Genomic DNA, 18,279 nt, shown 5'->3' on the forward strand with positions numbered 1-18,279 from the left:
CACCAAGTCAACCACTGACTGTCAAAGCATAACCAGCATCAAGCGGGCATAAATCAACATATGACAGTTATACGGACATCAAGCAAACACCCAAGCATGTCAAACGAATTCGTCAATAAGCCGGCACACCCCCTTTGTAATAGAGTAAAGTGTACACAACACTAGCAAGACCTGACATAAAGAGGTGTATGCTCAGGGAGTGCAAAGCCCAAATTAGCCCAAGTACATATATGCGGACCACAACATATCAACCATGCAACATCCAAGTGAAGAAGATCCCAGTCTCAGAAGACTCAAAGCTCAATAGCATAAATCACCCACTCAATGTCTATCAAGTATCCAAAGATACTCCCACTTGCACAAAAGCCGTATGGATCAAGCCAAGAAGCTCAAGAAAGGCATATGAGAGCACCAGTGACGAAAGATCCAAGACCAGACATCAATAAGACATCATGAGCATATAGGCTCTGTAGCCTCCAATTAAAACATCCATAGACATCAACTGTATCCCAAATACAACTCTTTAAAGCCAAGAAATATCCCAAGTAACTTCCGTGAATCTAGATATAAGCCAAGACAAGGCACTAGTAGCAATCGGCTCCAAATAATGTAACTAGCATGTAGTAGTGGCTTAGGCCAAGCATGTCAAGACCGGTCAGATATAGGTAACATACATGCCATATGTACATCCAAGACAAAGCATCAAATGCATTCCAAAGCCAACCTCAAGCTCAAATGAAGATCTGGAACCAAGGACAAGCTCGATGTCTTACCCCAAAGGTCAATACTTCATTGCATATCCCAAAGACATAGCTCGAAACCAATAGGCATAACCAAACATGAAGTAATAGGCTTAAGCCCATTGTTGTACAACAGTGATTACTATTCGAAACTGAGCATTTTCAGCAAGCAAATCAGTCCAAAATGATGGCATACCATGTGCCTTGCATCCCCCAAACAATCGGGCATCAATAGGTACCAAACCGGTTAAGTAGAAAGAATATAACATGACTGTGGGACTACTGTAAACAGTCCTAGGAATGTAGAGATCAGACCCAAATCCGATGCCAATGATCAAGGAGGCTTCAACACATGTTGAAGACCATTGCCAAGTACATTGCCAAGCCTGAAGAAGCATGACATAGCCATCACTGAGGAGTAGGTGTTATTGCGTTATGCTGTCCAGATCAGCCAAAAAAATGGCGCAAATTTGCTGATGTATGCTTCTGCTACTGTACATCCACGTGGCCTCAATGGTAATGATTAGAGGCTCCAGGGGGTGCCCAGGGAGACACACAACAAGCCTCAAGTGTCCAAATGCAAGAGGAAGTAAGATACAAGCTCCAAGGGTTTGAGCTATGGCTGCCCTGATTGACTGCAACCTGAGAACTGAATGAAAGCACTGAAAGAACACTCAATACCTCTATAGCAATGCCTTAAAGGTGCCTCAATAGGCCAAGAAGGTGCTCGGGAAGCCGAGGAGTGACGGGAGCTCGACAAGGTCGGCTATGGCTGCCAGGAAGGAGACCCAATGCTGTAGGTATTTGAATGGAAGCTAAGAATGCCACGAACCAAGCTCGGGAAGTCGGGAAGCCGAGCTCTGATACCAGTTGAAAGGTGAGAAGGATCAAAGCTTGCTTGGAAGTGAAGTTTATGCACGATGGCTTAGACTCATCTTGGATCTTATAATCTTGTAATCTTTTACTTTTTTTGTGATTAGAACAATTGCCTTTTTTTTTTTTAAGATTGTTGAAAGGCCACATCCACTAATGTGAAAATGATAGACTGAAAGTGCAATCCCTAAGGATAGTACCACACCTTTAGTGGGTGTTGACATGAGTGAAAAGACCCTTCTCCAACTAGAAGGTAAAAAGTAGCTTTGGATAAGGGAGCATTTACACTAGAAAAATGGAGAACCATAATAAGTTTAGCAAACCTCCATAGAGTGAATGATGTGAATGTGTATATGGAATGGTAGATTAATCCCCAAATGGTAGTAAGCCTAAATCCTTGCGGGAGGCTTCAAACTTTTCTCTTGAAAGAGCTTCAGTAAATACATATGCAAAATTGTTATGTGTTTGACATCATGATAATGCACCTCAATGTTCTTCGTGCAAGTGTGAAACACAACTAATAGGCACTTAGACCGTAGTTACCAAGAACGGGGAAGAACGAGAACAGGAACGGGAATGAGACCCCCCTCGAACGGAAGGAACGTCTAAAGTTAGGGAACGGGAACGGAGGGAATGGCATATATATATATATATATATATATATATATATATATATATATATATATAGATATATATATATATATATATATATATATAGAGAGAGAGAGAGAGAGAGAACAGGCATGCAGGAGAGTCAAGCCAGGCAGGTAGGAGAGGCGGGGGGCCGCAGGCCAGGCGGGCAGGAGAGGCAGGAGCAGGTAGGGCCCAGGCGAGGTAGGCGGACAAGGCAGACGACAGAGGCGGGAGCAAGCGAGACACTCTGATTCCAAGGCAGGCGACAGAGGCGAGAGCAAGCGAGACAGTCTGATTCCAAGGAACGGCCATTCCAAACAAGGAACGGCTGCTGGAACAGCCCGGAACGGGTAGGAACAGGGTTGGGAACGGACAGGAACGTTCCATGGGTGTTTCGCTAGTAGACACATGCCGGAACGCGTTAATCGGTTCCTGAGGCTCGGAACGAGCGTTCCCTCTTTCTATGACTTAGACCATACACATTACACTGTAGCTGTAAATGTTTGCAAAGAGACCAACCCATCAAAAGTGTATAAATCAGCATTATCTCTTGCCAACAAATAAAGAGTAGTTGCAAAGCTTTGATACGACTCTGACAAAGCAGCCAATACAATGGACACAAGCGATGCATTAAGAATAATCTCATCAAAATTAGGAAGCTGTTTATTGAGATCTTTGGTACAACTAAAGTAAGCATCAACCAAGTCACCTTTAATCATGTGGTCAATCTCCAACTATAGTGACCGGGAGTCACGAAGACCGAGACAGTCAGTGGTTGCTAGCACCAGCGAGACAGAGAGTGAGTGAGAGCAAAGAGTATGCACGATTTTTGGGTACAATGACAAGTGTACCACTTTAGGTTTTTAGATAGATATATATGTGTAAGTACAAGTGCTAAGGGTGTATTCACAGCCAAGCACATTAAAAGGCACGAGGACCTTTATTCCCAACAACCTCCCACCTAAAGGCAATGTGTCTTAACATGAGAAAAGAATCAGGTAAGTCTAGGTATGTACAAAGCTGAACTACACATATCTATCCAAATCCCATCATCTGTCGGCAATGAGCAAACCGCTCTACTAGAAGACCAACTCCCATCATCTGTCGGCAATAAGCAAACCGCTCTACTAGAAGACCTTCGTGAGAAGGTCTGCAGGGTTATCATCTGTATGCACTTTGACAAGCTCAATACTCTTGTTGTCAAGTACATCTCTAATGAAGTGATACTTTACCTGTATGTGCTTTGTCTTTGCATGAAAGACAAGATTCCGTGCTAGCATGATAGCACTTTGACTATCACAATGGAGAACAGGTAACTCTGTAACGCCAAGCTCTCCCACCACACGTGAAAGCCATAAAGCCTCCTTGCATGCCTCAGTGGCAGCCACATACTCTGCCTCTGTAGTAGACAATGCAACACGCTTTTGTACCCTGGAGATCCAAGAGACCCCCTCCTGTTAAAGTAAACACACACCCAAAAGTAGACTTTCTACAATCTGCATGACCAGCATAGTCTGCATCTGTAAAGCCAACAACAAATGCCTTCTGCTTTCCAAAGCAGATGCACAACTCCTTTATGCCTTTGAGGTATCTCATAATACCTTTCACTGCTTCTCAATGCTTTTTGCTGGGGTTTGCCATGTATCTGCTAACCACTCCCACTACAAAGGCAATGTCAGGACGTGTAGCAACCATAGCATACATCAAACTGCCAACAACTGAAATATATAGTATCTTGGCCATTTCAGCCTTCTCATCATCAGATGTAGGGTTGTCCTCTACACTGAGTTTCACATATGGAGGCAATGGAACGCCAATTGCTTTTCCCCCCTCCATATTGAAACGCTTCAAAACCTTGGAGATATATACTCCTGCTGAGATAGATAGAGTAATCCTTTTGACCCATCTCTGAGTATTCGCATGCCAAGAATGTGATTTGCATCACCAAGATCCTTCATGTCAAAGCTGCCATGAAGACTTTGCTTCAATGAGTCCAAGGCATGAGTATCCCTGCCAGCAATCAACATGTCATCTACATACAGAACCAAGATAATCAGGCTGCCATCTGCTGCCTTCTTAGTGTACAAGCAGTGATCCACTTGACTTCTATGGAAACCTTGAAACTACATAAATGTATCAAACTTATGATACCATTATTAGTGCTTGTTTCAGCCCATAGAAACTCCTTTTGAGTTTACATACCATCTTCTCTTTCCCTTTTTCCACAAACCCTTCAAGCTGCTGCATATATATATCTTCATACAGATCACCACGTAAGAATGCAATCTTTACATCCATCTGTATGAGCTCCATATCTTCAACTACAACCAAGCCCAAAATGGTTCTCAATGTGGTCATTTTGACTACATGAGAGAAGATCTCATCAAAGTCGATTCCATGTTCCTGCTTGTGCCCCTTCGCAACCAATCTTGCTTTGTACTTTGGTGAGGAACCAGAAGTGACCTTCATCTTGTAAACCCATTTGCATTGAAGTGTTTTCTGCCCTTTAGGCAACTGCACCAAATCCCAAGTGCCATTTTTTTCAAGAGATTCCATTTCTGACAACATGGCTTTATACCATTTCTTACTATCTTGTCCATTGCTTCCTTGAAGCAAGTCGGTTCACCACAATCTGTCAACATGACATAATCAGCCATATTGTTTGCACTAGGAACAAATCTATCAGGTTGTCTAGTAGCCCTAGATGATCTCCTAACCCAATGATCATTTTTTGCAGGCTGTTCCTACAAATTTTCATTTTCAGCATGTTGTCCTGGCATTTCAACCTGCAAATCAGCATTTACAGCTTATTGTCCTGGCTGTTCCTGCACATGTAGTCGCTCATTATCATGGGCAATAGCTGGCTGATCATTTCCAGCATTGTTTTCTGCATTTACAGGTTAATTTACAGCAGGTATTTGATGTTGTACAACGGGCACATTTTGCTGTCCAAAAGGTATTTCTTCTCGGAATACAACCTACGGACCTCCTCAATTTTTTCGGGTTGTTTAAGCATACGATCTTCCCGGAAGATAACATCCTTACTGCGTACACATTCCTTTTCTAGGGATCCCACAATCTATACCCCATTTCACCCTTGTCACCATATCCTAGGAAAATGCATTTACAAAACTTTGGCTCAAGTTTGCTGCGTTTTTCTTTACGAATGTGCACAGAAGCCTCGCAGCCAAACACTTTTAGGTGAGCATATGAAGATGGCTTGCTTGCCCACACTTCTTGGGAAACTCCCCCCCCCCAAAGACCTGTTTGGTGACCGATTTATCAAGTGTACGGCTGTCATAACAGCCTCTGCCCAAAAACCATGGGGTAATGCAGCATGAGACAGCATCATACGGACCTTATCCTGTATGGTTCGATTCATACGCTCTGTAACTCCATTTTGGGGTGGATTATGAGGGGCAGTGAGCTCCCTTTATCCCTTTGCTGTCACAAAATGCCTGAAAGGCCTTGGACACATATTCCCCACCATTGTCAGAGCGAAGACACTTAAGTGTCTTATCAGTCTGATTTTCAGCCAATGCCAAGAATTTTTTAAACTTATCAAGCCCTTCATCCTTGCTACGAATAGGATAAACCCAGACCTTCCGTGTAGCATCATCGACAAAGGTAACAAAATATTTATTTCCCCCTAAAGATAATCCTGGCATTTGACATACGTCTGAATGTACTAATTCTAGAGGAGAAGATTTCAGCGAAATAGACTTTTTATGAGACGTCTGTGCATGTTTACCATAAACACAATGATCACAATGCTCAAAATCAGCATAACGAAGACAAGGCATGTAACCCAAACGAGAAAGCACTTTCATTCTTGTTTGACTCGTGTCCCAACCGGCCATGCCACAAAGAAACACTTGGCTGCTGAGTCATGGCAACAACATGATCACTCACACTAGATACATGGAGAGGATACAAGGTATCACTTTTACAACCTCTGGCAATCACTCTAGATTCCTTACAGATCTTCCATTTCCCATCACCAAAGGTGGTATGAAATCCATCATCATCTAGCTACCCATTGCTAATCAAGCTTTTCTTGAGCTGAGGTACATGCTGTACATGCTGAGGTGTGAACACAGAACCATGCTGAAACTGCAATTGCACACTGCCAATACCTGCAATGTCACATATATAGTTGTCCCCAAGATGGACAACACCATGTCGACCCTCTATATAGGCAGAGAACCACTCTCGATGAGGGGTGACATGAAAGGAGGCACCTAAATCGAGAATCCAAGTATGCATGTCATCATCTGTATCTGCAAGTAAAGCATATGCACCAAAGTGTGAAGAGATCAAAAGTACGTCATTCCCACTGTCACTGCTATGAGTGACTACATTCACCTCTTTAATTTTGACACTGCTCTTCCTGGGTTGACCCTCTTTCTTCTCTTCCTTGCTATCATCTGTCTTCTTGCCCTTTCCTTTCTCTTTCTTCCATTTGTAGCAATCACGTTTAAAGTGACCCTTCTTGCCACAATGATGGCATTCAACATCTTTTCAACATGATTTACTGCATCCCTTGCTATCAGATTTGCTTTTCTGCTGTGATCTACCCCTAGTATGCAAAGCACTAGAAGACTTACTGGATGTATTGTTCTGCCGATTCACTTATTCCATCAGTAGAGCACTCTCTACATCAGCATACAAAAGAATCGCATTGGAATTGCTCATAGCAGTCCTGAATGTATCCCAACTTGGAAGAGTGCAAAGCAAGAACATAGCCTTAAATTCTTCATCAATCAAGAACTTCAAGGCAACTAGCTGGCTGAAAATGGAGTTAAACTCACTCAAGTGAGTAGACATTGCTGTATCCTCTTTCATACACAAATCCATAAGCTTTTTCAGCCAATACACTTTGCTTGCGGCATTCTTCTATGCATACAGTTCTTCCAGTCAAGTCCAAACAGCATATGCAGAATCCAAACCTTCAATGTTGAACAACAAGGCATCAGAAATCAATAGCTCAATGGTTGAGCGTGCAACCTCATTTAACTCATCCCAATCATCCTGTTCCATATCTACAAGCTTTGCCCCTTTGGTCTTAATCAGCTTTGCCTACTTCTTTTGCAATAGGATATTGTAGCACTGTTTTTGCCAAACTGCAAAGTTATGAGCTCCTTCAAGCTTCTTTATGTGCATGAGATTACTGCTGTCACTACTGCCAGCCATGATTTTCAGCCCAAATGTGACCAAAAAATTAGCAAACGCAGGCCCAAACTGTCACACAAGTGACCAAGGTACAAACAAGTACCAACCAGCAATAAATGACAACGTAGAAGCAAAGATTTCAGATCTGTAATTAAATTTTCAGAAGCACTAAACCATGTGCTACAGCATTCCACAACTGATTACAGCTGTTCTAGGGGCAAATGCATCACATTACATGAGAAATTCCAAATTTTAGCTGCAATTTCTGTTGTACATATACCCACGGGCATAAAATTTGACACGCACAATAAAAAGCCCCAAAATTTTTGTGCTCAAAGCATTAACCACACATCTGCATTTTCTCTGTCATGCATAGAACAAGCCAATTTTGGCAAAATAGAGCAAATTCAGCAAAGCCCCCAATTTTTTCCAAGTGTTAGATGTCCAAATTGCATGGAATTAAGCCCGCATGTACATAAAATGACCAAATGGCACACAAATTTTGCCCAAACTGCAAAAGCCCCAAATTGCACTGGATCCAATGTGCATCAGTGTCAAGAAATTGGGTAAATTTCAGCCCAATTTTGCATGTACATGAAAAACCCCAAATGTCGGAGACAAAATGTCACAAATTCCTGCAATTTCTGAGACAAATATCACTGTTGTGTCTTGCTTGCACCAAATCTGGACAAATCCCCAAATTTCTCAAGTCTGGTGTACACTAATTTCAGTGAAATTGAAAAAATTTCACTAAAATGTGAAAAGCCCCAAAATTCCAGGGCAAATGTGCACTAATTTTGCAATTTCTGAGTCAGATTGTCCAGTTTTGCATTAAGGTCCCCAAATCCGAGAAAAGTCCTAAGTTTCAGGGCCTGAACCTACACACATTTGTGCATTGTGCTTGCGCGCGCGAACACCAGGAGGCAAAAACAATCTCAAATATTTTTGAAAATAAGAAAAAATGGCAAGTCAACGGCCATTCAGGTCCGTGACCTATCAAGCAACGTGGCGCCTGCCAAATTGCTGCCCGCTGGTCGCCCAATGAAATCGTCCCGTCCGCTGGTTGCCTGCTGAAGCCATCCGTGAGCCCCGCTGGTCCATCACACCTCTCGACCGTGTCACGTCTGTCGTTAGCGCTACCACACTACCACGCCTGCTCCCTGGTCTGGTCGCTGCCTGCTGGTCTTCAACGTGACATTGGTTCCCTAGTCAGTTGGACCCCATTGCCCAACCACCACACACACCAATTCGTTTTTTTTTGCACGACCTAAGCTGCACAGGCCTTTTGCCTGACGACCTATTCAATGGCTGCCTACACGACCTGTCGACTATCGACTGTTGCTCGTCGAGTCCACCTGAGACTCCTGCAACACCTAAGTTGTCTCTTGCCCGCTCTAATACCAGTTTGTAGTGACCGGAAGGCACGAAGATCGAGACAGTCAGTGGTTGCTAGCAGTAGCGAGACAAAGAGTGAGTGAGAGCAGAGAGTGTGCACGATTTTTTGGGTACAATGACGAGTGTACGACTTAAGGTCTTTAGATAGATATATATGTGTAAGTACAAGTGCTAAGGGTGTGTTCGCACCCAAGCACATTAAACAAGGGCCTTTATTCCTGACACCAACTGCTTAGGGAAGCAAGCAACACGTCTCATTAAATACAGAATAGAGAGAAGCAAGCTTCTCCCATGCTTGTTTTGCCATAGTGCTTGACCATATATGCAGAATAATTTGATTTTTGCGTAATAGTACAATTAAGGCATATGCCTAATCATCCTTCCTTGTCATCTTAGCTGATTAGGTGTGGGGCGAGGAGTTGGTGCTAATAATCCACGAGTGACCATAGTTGTAGCCAGTCTTCCTTCTGTGAATACCCAAGGGGTAATTCCTTGATTACAAGTTAGTTACAACAGCAACATTTATTACAAAACTGAGAAATGTAAATTAACTTACAATCTTGGGCAATAGACACCCTGTTGGCCCCAAAACTAGCGCCCATGTCTGTATTTCTTTAACTCAATTGAAAAAGAAGTTGATGTACAATCGGATTCTCCCAATACCTTTTGGTATTCCAACTCCCCTTGCTGCCCAAAAATACCAACAAGTCTTCAATCTGATTTGCCCCTTGATTCGGGTAGTCAATTGACCTTTACTTGCTTTGATGGAGATGGAAAATGCCCCAAATTCATTGATTTGCTGGTAACATTGACCCAACATTTGCACATTAGTCAAAGCCAACAAAGGAGTGTTAGAGATTGTCATCCCCTGGACAGGCACAGTTAGGGTTTCTGCACAGTTAGGGTTTGTACAGCAGTATACAATGTGTTTTTCCAGCCGGACAGCCACCCGAGAGGTTTACAATGTGCGGAGCAGGTTGACGGATCAGTTGACGGGTCCGTCAGGGTCGGACGGAGCAGACCAGTGCCACATCAGCAGCCACGTGAGCAGTGCCACGACAGCAGCCACGTCAGCAATGCCACGTCAGCTGCCACGTGGCAGTCTAGTGCAGGTCGGCCAGATCTGTACTAGTCGGCTGCATTTAATGCAGCCGACCTGTCATATTTTATCGCATTTTCTCAGGCTATTTATAGCCGTCAGCCAGCACATTGTTACACACTTGCGATTGCAGATTCCAGCAGGAGATCGGGCAGATTGCAGCGTACTTCGAGGTGGACAGCAGGTTGCATCATCGAGGTGGAGACACGCAGTCACACGCACTGTGCCCGTGTACATATCTGCATATCTTTGTATACAGCATACCTTATACAGCAGATCTTCATCTTCCACTGTCTCTCTCTCTCTCTCTCTCTCTCTCTCTCTCTCTCTCCTCTCTGTGTTCACTCTCTCTCTCTCAGTCTTGGTCCCACGCTTCTGCATCGCTGCACTTTGACAAGGAGATCACCATACCATGGGTCCTTAGCATGTCTCAGAAGCAGGATCCAAACACAAGATAAGCAGTTAAGAATAAACAAAATTCTTATTTCCCCAAATGAAAGGGATCCTTCTATCAGTCTAAAAGCCTAGGGGGTTACAATGACACACTCAAACCAGCCTTCCTTCTCGAAGAGGGTGTTAATAACCTGATTTAACACTAATTACAGCAAGTATAAAATTCACATAAACTAAAAATCCACACTTTACGACTTTACTCTTCGACAATAAACAAGCCCCAAAGCTCGCTCCCCTTGCAGTATTTCTTTAGCTTTTGTTGCAAATCGATGGAGTAAAACTGAGATTGGTGCTTTCCTTGGTGGCTGCAAATCACATCACCAACATCTCCTTGCTCTCTAACAATCTCCTCCTCTCCCACAATGGTTGAAATAGACTTCCACTAGCCCTTAAAAACGTTTTTTCCACTTACATAGGTAAGTTTTGCCAAGTGATAGCCTTCTAATCCCATTTTCTAACATTATTCAGCTTATTAAATTAATTTTCAATTCTAAAAAATTAATTTAATAAGTATTCTAATCCCCAGAAACATAACTCCACTAACCAATAATTAAATTGGCTAGGCCAATTCGTCGTCCAAGTATCCTTGAGAAATTATTAGCCCTTAGACTAGCATTAATTAACTAATGTCAAGTCTCTAATGTCACCACTGACGTTAGTGGCCGAAAATTTGGTCTAGGCCAAAATCTGACATCGTGTACCACCTACTACCTCTCAAACATAACTTATTACAACTTTTGCCTTTGGCAACTGATATTTCAAGATCCTAGGTCCAAAACTGTAAAATAATTAACTTATACCTTACATATGTAAGTCACATCAGCACATTTGATTAACTTTTAATCAAATGCTAAGCAAAGCAATAAAACTTCATGTCCTCGTTAATAGCAAATCATATTCTAAAAATTAATTTAATAATTATTTTAGTGTCCAACAAAATATTTCCACAACCAATAATTAAATTGACTAAGTCAATCTATCTTCCAAGTATCCTTGAGCAATTATTAGTCCTTAGAATAACATTAATTAATTAATTAATGCCTTGTCTCTAATGTCACCACTAACATTAGTAGCCAATAAAAATTGTTCTAGACCAAAATCTGACTCCAAGTACTACCTAGTACTACCTAGTACTTGTCAAATATAACTTATTACAAATTTTGCCTTTAGCAACTAATATTTTGAGGTCTTGGGTCCCACATTGTAAAATAAATTAATGTACCGATCCACTACATAGCCAAGCTGTCCATCACTAGGAAAGAAAAGATGAAACCTCTCCATTAGGCATCAAACAATACTCTCGACCTTCTATACTCTGCTAAGCCTGAAAGAGCTTGATCCAAAATTGGCTCTAACTGCCTCTTCTTGCCTTTGCTTTCCTCTTTTAAGAAATACAAAAAGTACATGAACTAAGGATTATTTGCTAATTGCATAAACAATTCAACTGCTATCCTCAGCTGATCTTTACACTAGTCATCAAATTCCTCTTCCTCTTATTGGTCATTAACCTCTGTAGGCCTAGAAAGACTCACATTTTGGTCTAAACCAACATTATCAGCTTACTATCCATGATACATGCCTTGTCCAAGATCAGGCACTGCATTTCAATTTCAGCATTAAAGCAAAGGTTTTGACCTTCAATCAAGTGCCTCGAACCCACCAATTCAAGGGAGTTGATGGTATCCCGGCAAACAAACCTTGAAACCAGCCTTCCTCCTCATAGTGAGTGGTAATAACTTAGTTTAATACTAATTAACAAGCATAAAATTCACATAAACTGAAAATGCACATTTTACCACTTTAATCTTGGACAATGGACAGCCTATTGGTCCCAAAGCTCACGCCCATTGCGATATTTCTTTAGCTTTTATTGCAAATGGATAGAGTAAATTTGAGATTCTCTGATCTCCTCCACTAATCCAAGTACCTCTTGGTATCAAAATTGACCAGTTAGCCTTCAAACTGGTTTGCTAGTGGATTTGGCTTTCACCTTACTCCTTTCTAGATTTTGCTAAGGGGAGTTGAGAAATGGTTGAAAAATGAGAGAATGCTATAGAGGAATTTCAGAGTATTATCGCGAGAAAGGTTGAAAAACTATTGTTGCCTTGCTCAAACAGCCATGGCAGTTGTCACCTACAGTGTTAGAACCACTTGAAAGGTTACTACATCCTCCTATATGCTGTCACCTATACTAGAAGGACCTTCGACTGCTATCATCTGCACCTGGAGGGCTCCAAACTACTGTCACTTGTTATAGAAATGATCCCTGATAGCTATAAATCACATCAGCAACATCTTCTTGCTCTCTAACAGCCTATGCCTCTCTCACAATGGTTGAAATAGACTTCCACGAGCCCCCAAAACGTTTTTCCCTCTTTGTCAAGTAGCAACCTTTTAATCCTCTTTTTCCACATTCTCCAACTTATTTAATAATTATTCTAGTACCCAAAAAAATGATTCCACTAACCGATAATTAAATTGGCTAGGACCATTTATATTCTAAGTATCCTTAAGCAATTATTATCCCTTAAGGCCAATATTAGTTAATTAATTAATGCTTAGTCTGTAATGTCACCACTAACATTAGTAGCCAATAAATTGGTCTAGGCCAAAATCTAACACCAGGTACCACGACGTTACTTATTATAACTTTTGCCTTTAGCAGCTAATATTTTTGGGTCTTGGGTTCCACATTGTGAAATAAATAACTTGCACCTCACATGTGCAAGTCACATTTGCGCATTCAATTAACTTTTAATCAAATGCTAAGCAAAGCTATAAAATTTCACGTCCTCGTGACACACCCTTATGCAAATAGAAAAAGATAAACCAAAAGACATGCTCCCAAATAAACACCACTATGGCTCAAGATCCTACATGTTACATATTAATGGGTGAGAATTGTCTACTAATTGTGCAATGACCAAATGCTAAGCAAAGCAATAAATTTTCACATCCTCATGACACACACTTATGCAAATAGAAAAAGATAAAGCAAAAGACACATGCTCCTAGACAAACATCACTAAGGCTCAAGAGCAAACATGTTATTTATTAATGGGTGAGAATTGTCTAGTACATTGTGCAATGACCACACACTTGCAACTCATGAACCTTTGGTCCTTCTCTTAATCTGTCTGTTTTCCTCAACACACTTCTTCCCTATCTGCAGAAAAACTGTATGCAAAACCTCCTGTCCAGTGGAGGCTCCAAAACGGCTTATCTCTGAAGAATCTTTTATCCTGGTTGTTGGCATCCATCAAGGGGGGGACCATATCAATATCCCCTCTCATCATGTCTATTATTTGGGCCATGCTAATCATATCCAATGGATTAGCCCTCAAAGGGATTCCGAAAGATATACAGTCTAGAACCTACCATTTGGCCAAAGGAGAGGATGACCCAAAAGCTTAAACCAAAGCTGCATCATACTTTTTATCCTCAAGTAAGGGAGGTTCAAAATAGCATTTCAAGCTCTAATGATGGTCACTACAAGACTGTCCTTGTTGAAGAAAAAAGGCCACTAGCTCTCATCTTTGGTTAGATCCACCTAGTGTTTATGGAGGATGGTTACAGCAGCAAGAAGTCCTGCACTCTTTAAGAAGCTATTGGACAATGAGTTTTCCTAGAACTGTTGTGCTCTAAATATGGAATAACAAGACCGGTCTGCCTGGACTGAACAATCACTAACGATAAGTGGGCCTGGCTGGCCTCCCATCTCCTAGTCAAGAATTAACTTGGTTTGACACACAATTTGGTACATACGTGAACAAAAGAACCCAGTTCACATCCAATGATTTCATGCCAAAAGAGTTTTGCTGTTCTACTGAAGCAATTTCCTCATACTCAAGAGGGGACCTATGCCCACATAACAGCCAATATCTTATTGTTAATGACATTCATCAAGTGGTCTCCAGAATCCACATTCCACAAAACCAATGTCATAAATGAATGCCTTTGATTTATTTACTTATTTGAAAAAATTTAAAAAAACTCAGTCGCTGCTCTACAGAGATTTTCAACATCACCCTCCATTGAGCTGCTGAGTAGAGGGTAAAACCTCCTCTGACTACACGAAACAATCCTCATCCTCTCTCACACTTGAGAACAACATTGTAAGGTCTTCATGCTAGCCATGCTCCAAAAACTGAAGATATCTAATGAAGATGCTTGATTGTTGACAATGGTGGAGGGACTGGATAAGGTCTTCTATGTGAGACTGAAAACCCTAATAGTTTCCACGCGGAACTAGTAGAAGCATGGATAAAGGAAGATATATAAAACTTTAGAGAGCTTATATGGACATCTAGGACTGCAATGTGACTACAAAATATTATTTGAATAAGCCTGTATCCTGTGAAAGATTTGAAAACACATCAAAAACCTTATCCTTGCATATTTAACTTCTTTGTTGCTGGTAGATTTCAAATACATGATTCTCTCCTATAAGCACACACAGTATGTTTTAGCCACTAAAATCAACCCTTGCTGCATTCTTTTTTTTTTAATAATTTTGTAGATACAAAAGATTATCAAGATGAAACAGCAGCGTAGTAGCACTTACACTTCCCAAAATCTGTTGAGTTTGGAGGCGTCCAGGTTCACCTAGGGTCGTTCGCCATGCTATTTCCAGCTTTCCAAGTGTATTGCTACCTTCAAGCCTTAAAGAACTTGGTTCATTCACAGGCTGCTTCAACTGGTACAAATAATTGCGAACCCCTCCATTAGCTCTGATGAGATGTGATTGCTTGGTAGGTTCACTGCAAACATTTATATAATGTTCCAAAATTCTTCTGGCCCTGCTTCCCTCCCTCCCCCCTTTTCAAACAGCTTTGAATCTCCACTTCAAAACTAATATACACAAATGTAATCAGCATGATGAGAAATGTAATAGCGCATTTGCCCTGGTCATATGTGAGCTCCCTACTGATGCTCAACAAATAGCCAGAGACTTACTCAGCTCATATGCTTTCTTATCCCAAGATACCGGGTTGTTGGCCTTGTACGTTTGTTTGAATCGTTCAGCAAAACTGTAAGAAGCACCACCTGCTCTATACTTCTCAGGCTAGTTCACAACTACATGGATTTTGGATTGCTCTTTAGTGCCTAGGCCAAGACCTGGCCACTTAATAGGTTACTTGCTAGCACTATGCTGATTTGAAGGACTCTGGAATTGTCTAGCAACTTGCATTGCAAGAGGTCTGAGACGGAGCCTTTTGATGCTCTTGTTCTAGTTCCACTCTGGGGGTAGGAAACCTTTGTAATGTTCTGAGCATGAGGTTGATGAATATCAGCCCTTTTTAAGAAAAAATAGTGCAGAACTTTGTCCACTTCTGTCTATCACATGCATAGGCAACTGAATACCTACAACTGATCAGCAAACCCAAATCAACCCAACTTCAAACAGATCTGGAGAAGATATTCCCACCAGGTTGGTTGTATGAAAGACCATCACATTTAGCAAATGGTATACCTATCTATCAAGATAAGATCTAGGAACACCACATGAATTTCCATTAATAAGCTTAAATAAGATCATCCAAGATCTACCGTAATGTAGGAACATTTAGGAGCCCAAAATTGGATACAAGAAACTTGTGCTCCTTTCAAGTCTACATCCTTCTTAGAACCTTCTTCCTCAGCTATGCATAATTGGTGATAATTAATAAAATAGGCAAATTCTTGTTGCCTCTGATTTTCACTCATACATACATATGTCACTTCAAAGATATGGTATCATGTTGAATGTTGGGCACTCTTTTGTGTGTGGGAATCCTTCAATAAGAAGGCCCTCTTTTGTGGTCTTCACAACATGAGGTAGAAGTACAAATATATAAAGAGCTCTTCTCACTTGACAGGCTGAGTTTCTTCTTATTTTGTGCACAACCTTGGGTACCCAAGTAGACACCCTCATCTCAAATATGTATGCACTGGACAATAAGTCGTGATTGTGAAAAATGAATCTAAAGATCTTCATTCATAATTCAACAAATCCTTTGTGGTGGATTGCCTTAGTCAATGTGACGGAAGCCTTAAAAGTGTTTTGACCTATACAGTGGAATATTGAGTCTAAGTCTTAAAGTGGTGATACACAACTGGTTCAAAGTCTAGCCTTCAAGTAGTGATAGACAACTTGTTCAAAGTCTAAGCCTTCAAGTGATGCTGAACTATGTCTAAGCCTCTAAATGGTGGTAGTGTACGTCACCCCACAAATTACCAGCAAACTTGCATCTAAGCCCTAACTCGTGGTAGTCAAACACCTTGGAAAGGTTGGATCACCAATAGATTCATATGGCTGACCATTTTGGAGAGAAAAAGTGTGTAGAGATTGATGCTCAAACTAAAAGACTATGGCATATGTCTGATTAAGACATTAAATAATAGGGGGTTAGCCCATTTTCCCCAACTTTCATGGGGTAAATATATTTGGCATGTGATACGCAGCATGTGAATGTAAAGAAAATACTCATCTATAGATAACAATCATAATCATATGACAAAGTGCAGACTAATTAAAAAACTCATTAGGGTTAAGATAACTCAAAGACATCATCAATATGTAGATCACCAAGAGAATAGTCACACTGCTGTCCATGATACCCATGATAAGCATGTGGCTGAGAAGTAAATGAATGCTGCTCATAGTCATATTGCTGCCCATATAGATAATGTCGCCCATAAGGGAGTGATTGTCTGTACTGATTGCTGCACAAATTTAGCAATGATTGTAGTAAGCCTTGTTGAGCTGCAGCATCATCCATAGCAATCAATGCAACCAACATATGCTTGTTGTGTACATGTGCTAAACCCTCTTGCCAAAATTGAGAGTAGGTCTCAGAGAAAGAGGCCCATGAGGGTGGTTGACAACACCAACAAGGTCCTCTGTATGGATCCTGAAATGTGGCAGACAGCCTCTAAATGTGCACGGCAGCAGAAACTATAAATAGGATATAGGTGACTGCTGTAAACAATAAAACACAGCAATTATGATGACGTGGCAAGCTGGTGACAGCTGTTGCAGCAAAACATACATTAAGAACTTCAGCTTAGTGGTGCCCACCACAAGCTTCACCCATTCTAGAAACGGCTTGCTGTCTTTACACCTGCCATAACATAGCAGCAAGCATACCAAGAACATAAGCACCACAAACATGCTTAACATGTATATCATACTCTTAAAGGAGTCTCACAGCTTAATATGTACTCTATCTCAGTCTCTGAAAGAGGGGGCTATAAGTCTTTTCTTCTAAAGCGTCTTCAACCATCCTCAATGAAATAATTTGAAGCTTGAAGTCCTCCATCTCAGCCTCAATTGATAATAGGAGCCACTTCCTCTAATCTCACTATCTTTTTCATCATTTAGAGATTGAGAAATTGTCATTCACACACAATTTGGCAAGTCTCCATACATGACGTCCATCAGTAGCATTCTGAAGTTATACCTATGTACATACATTGCATAGCCTAGTACAAACAGAACATTTCTTTAACACTCCAACAACGACCAGAAAAGCTAAAGTGTACACCTTCAAAATACCTTCCAAAAAGATTTAAAGGGAATTTTTCATCTTCAACTTGTATAACAGTTACTGTCCAGGGAGCAGCAGGCTCAAAGCGCACATCATCCATAAAGAGGTGTGCTTTCGTATGATTTTCAATGCAAGCTTCCAAGAAAGTGCTTTCCTAAGTGCGACCATAGGAATGGCATAAGAGAAATCAGCCAACTTCTCACAAAGGCACTAAAATGTCTGTACAAGCCCATAGGCAATCCCTTACCTTTACAGTCCGAACCTACAAACAAGCAGAAAAGTAGCAAATTAAATATATGCTGAAGGCTGTTGTTTGTACTAAAAACAGCACAAAACAAGTAGACTTCATGTTTTCCATGATTATTGTGACATGCAAATACAAATC

General features: G+C 41.2%; 1 protein-coding gene across 1 annotated transcript in view; it reads right to left on the minus strand.

The window, feature by feature from the left end:
• Positions 1-18,279, minus strand: part of LOC148032561 (trafficking protein particle complex subunit-like protein) — a 91,765-nt gene that overhangs the window by 27,199 nt on the left and 46,287 nt on the right. The window contains exons 5-7 of the mRNA XM_087683202.1: positions 18,142-18,156; positions 17,903-18,048; positions 14,930-15,125 (exon numbers count right to left, since the gene is read on the minus strand). Coding sequence (XP_087539328.1) covers positions 14,930-15,125; positions 17,903-18,048; positions 18,142-18,156 — 357 coding nt within the window. The remainder of the gene's footprint in view (positions 1-14,929; positions 15,126-17,902; positions 18,049-18,141; positions 18,157-18,279) is intronic.

Source organism: Lygodium microphyllum, chromosome 8 (genome assembly GCF_053477565.2).
Source record: "Lygodium microphyllum isolate KBCC chromosome 8, Lygodium_microphyllum_v1.1.10, whole genome shotgun sequence".
NCBI lineage: Eukaryota > Viridiplantae > Streptophyta > Polypodiopsida > Schizaeales > Lygodiaceae > Lygodium > Lygodium microphyllum.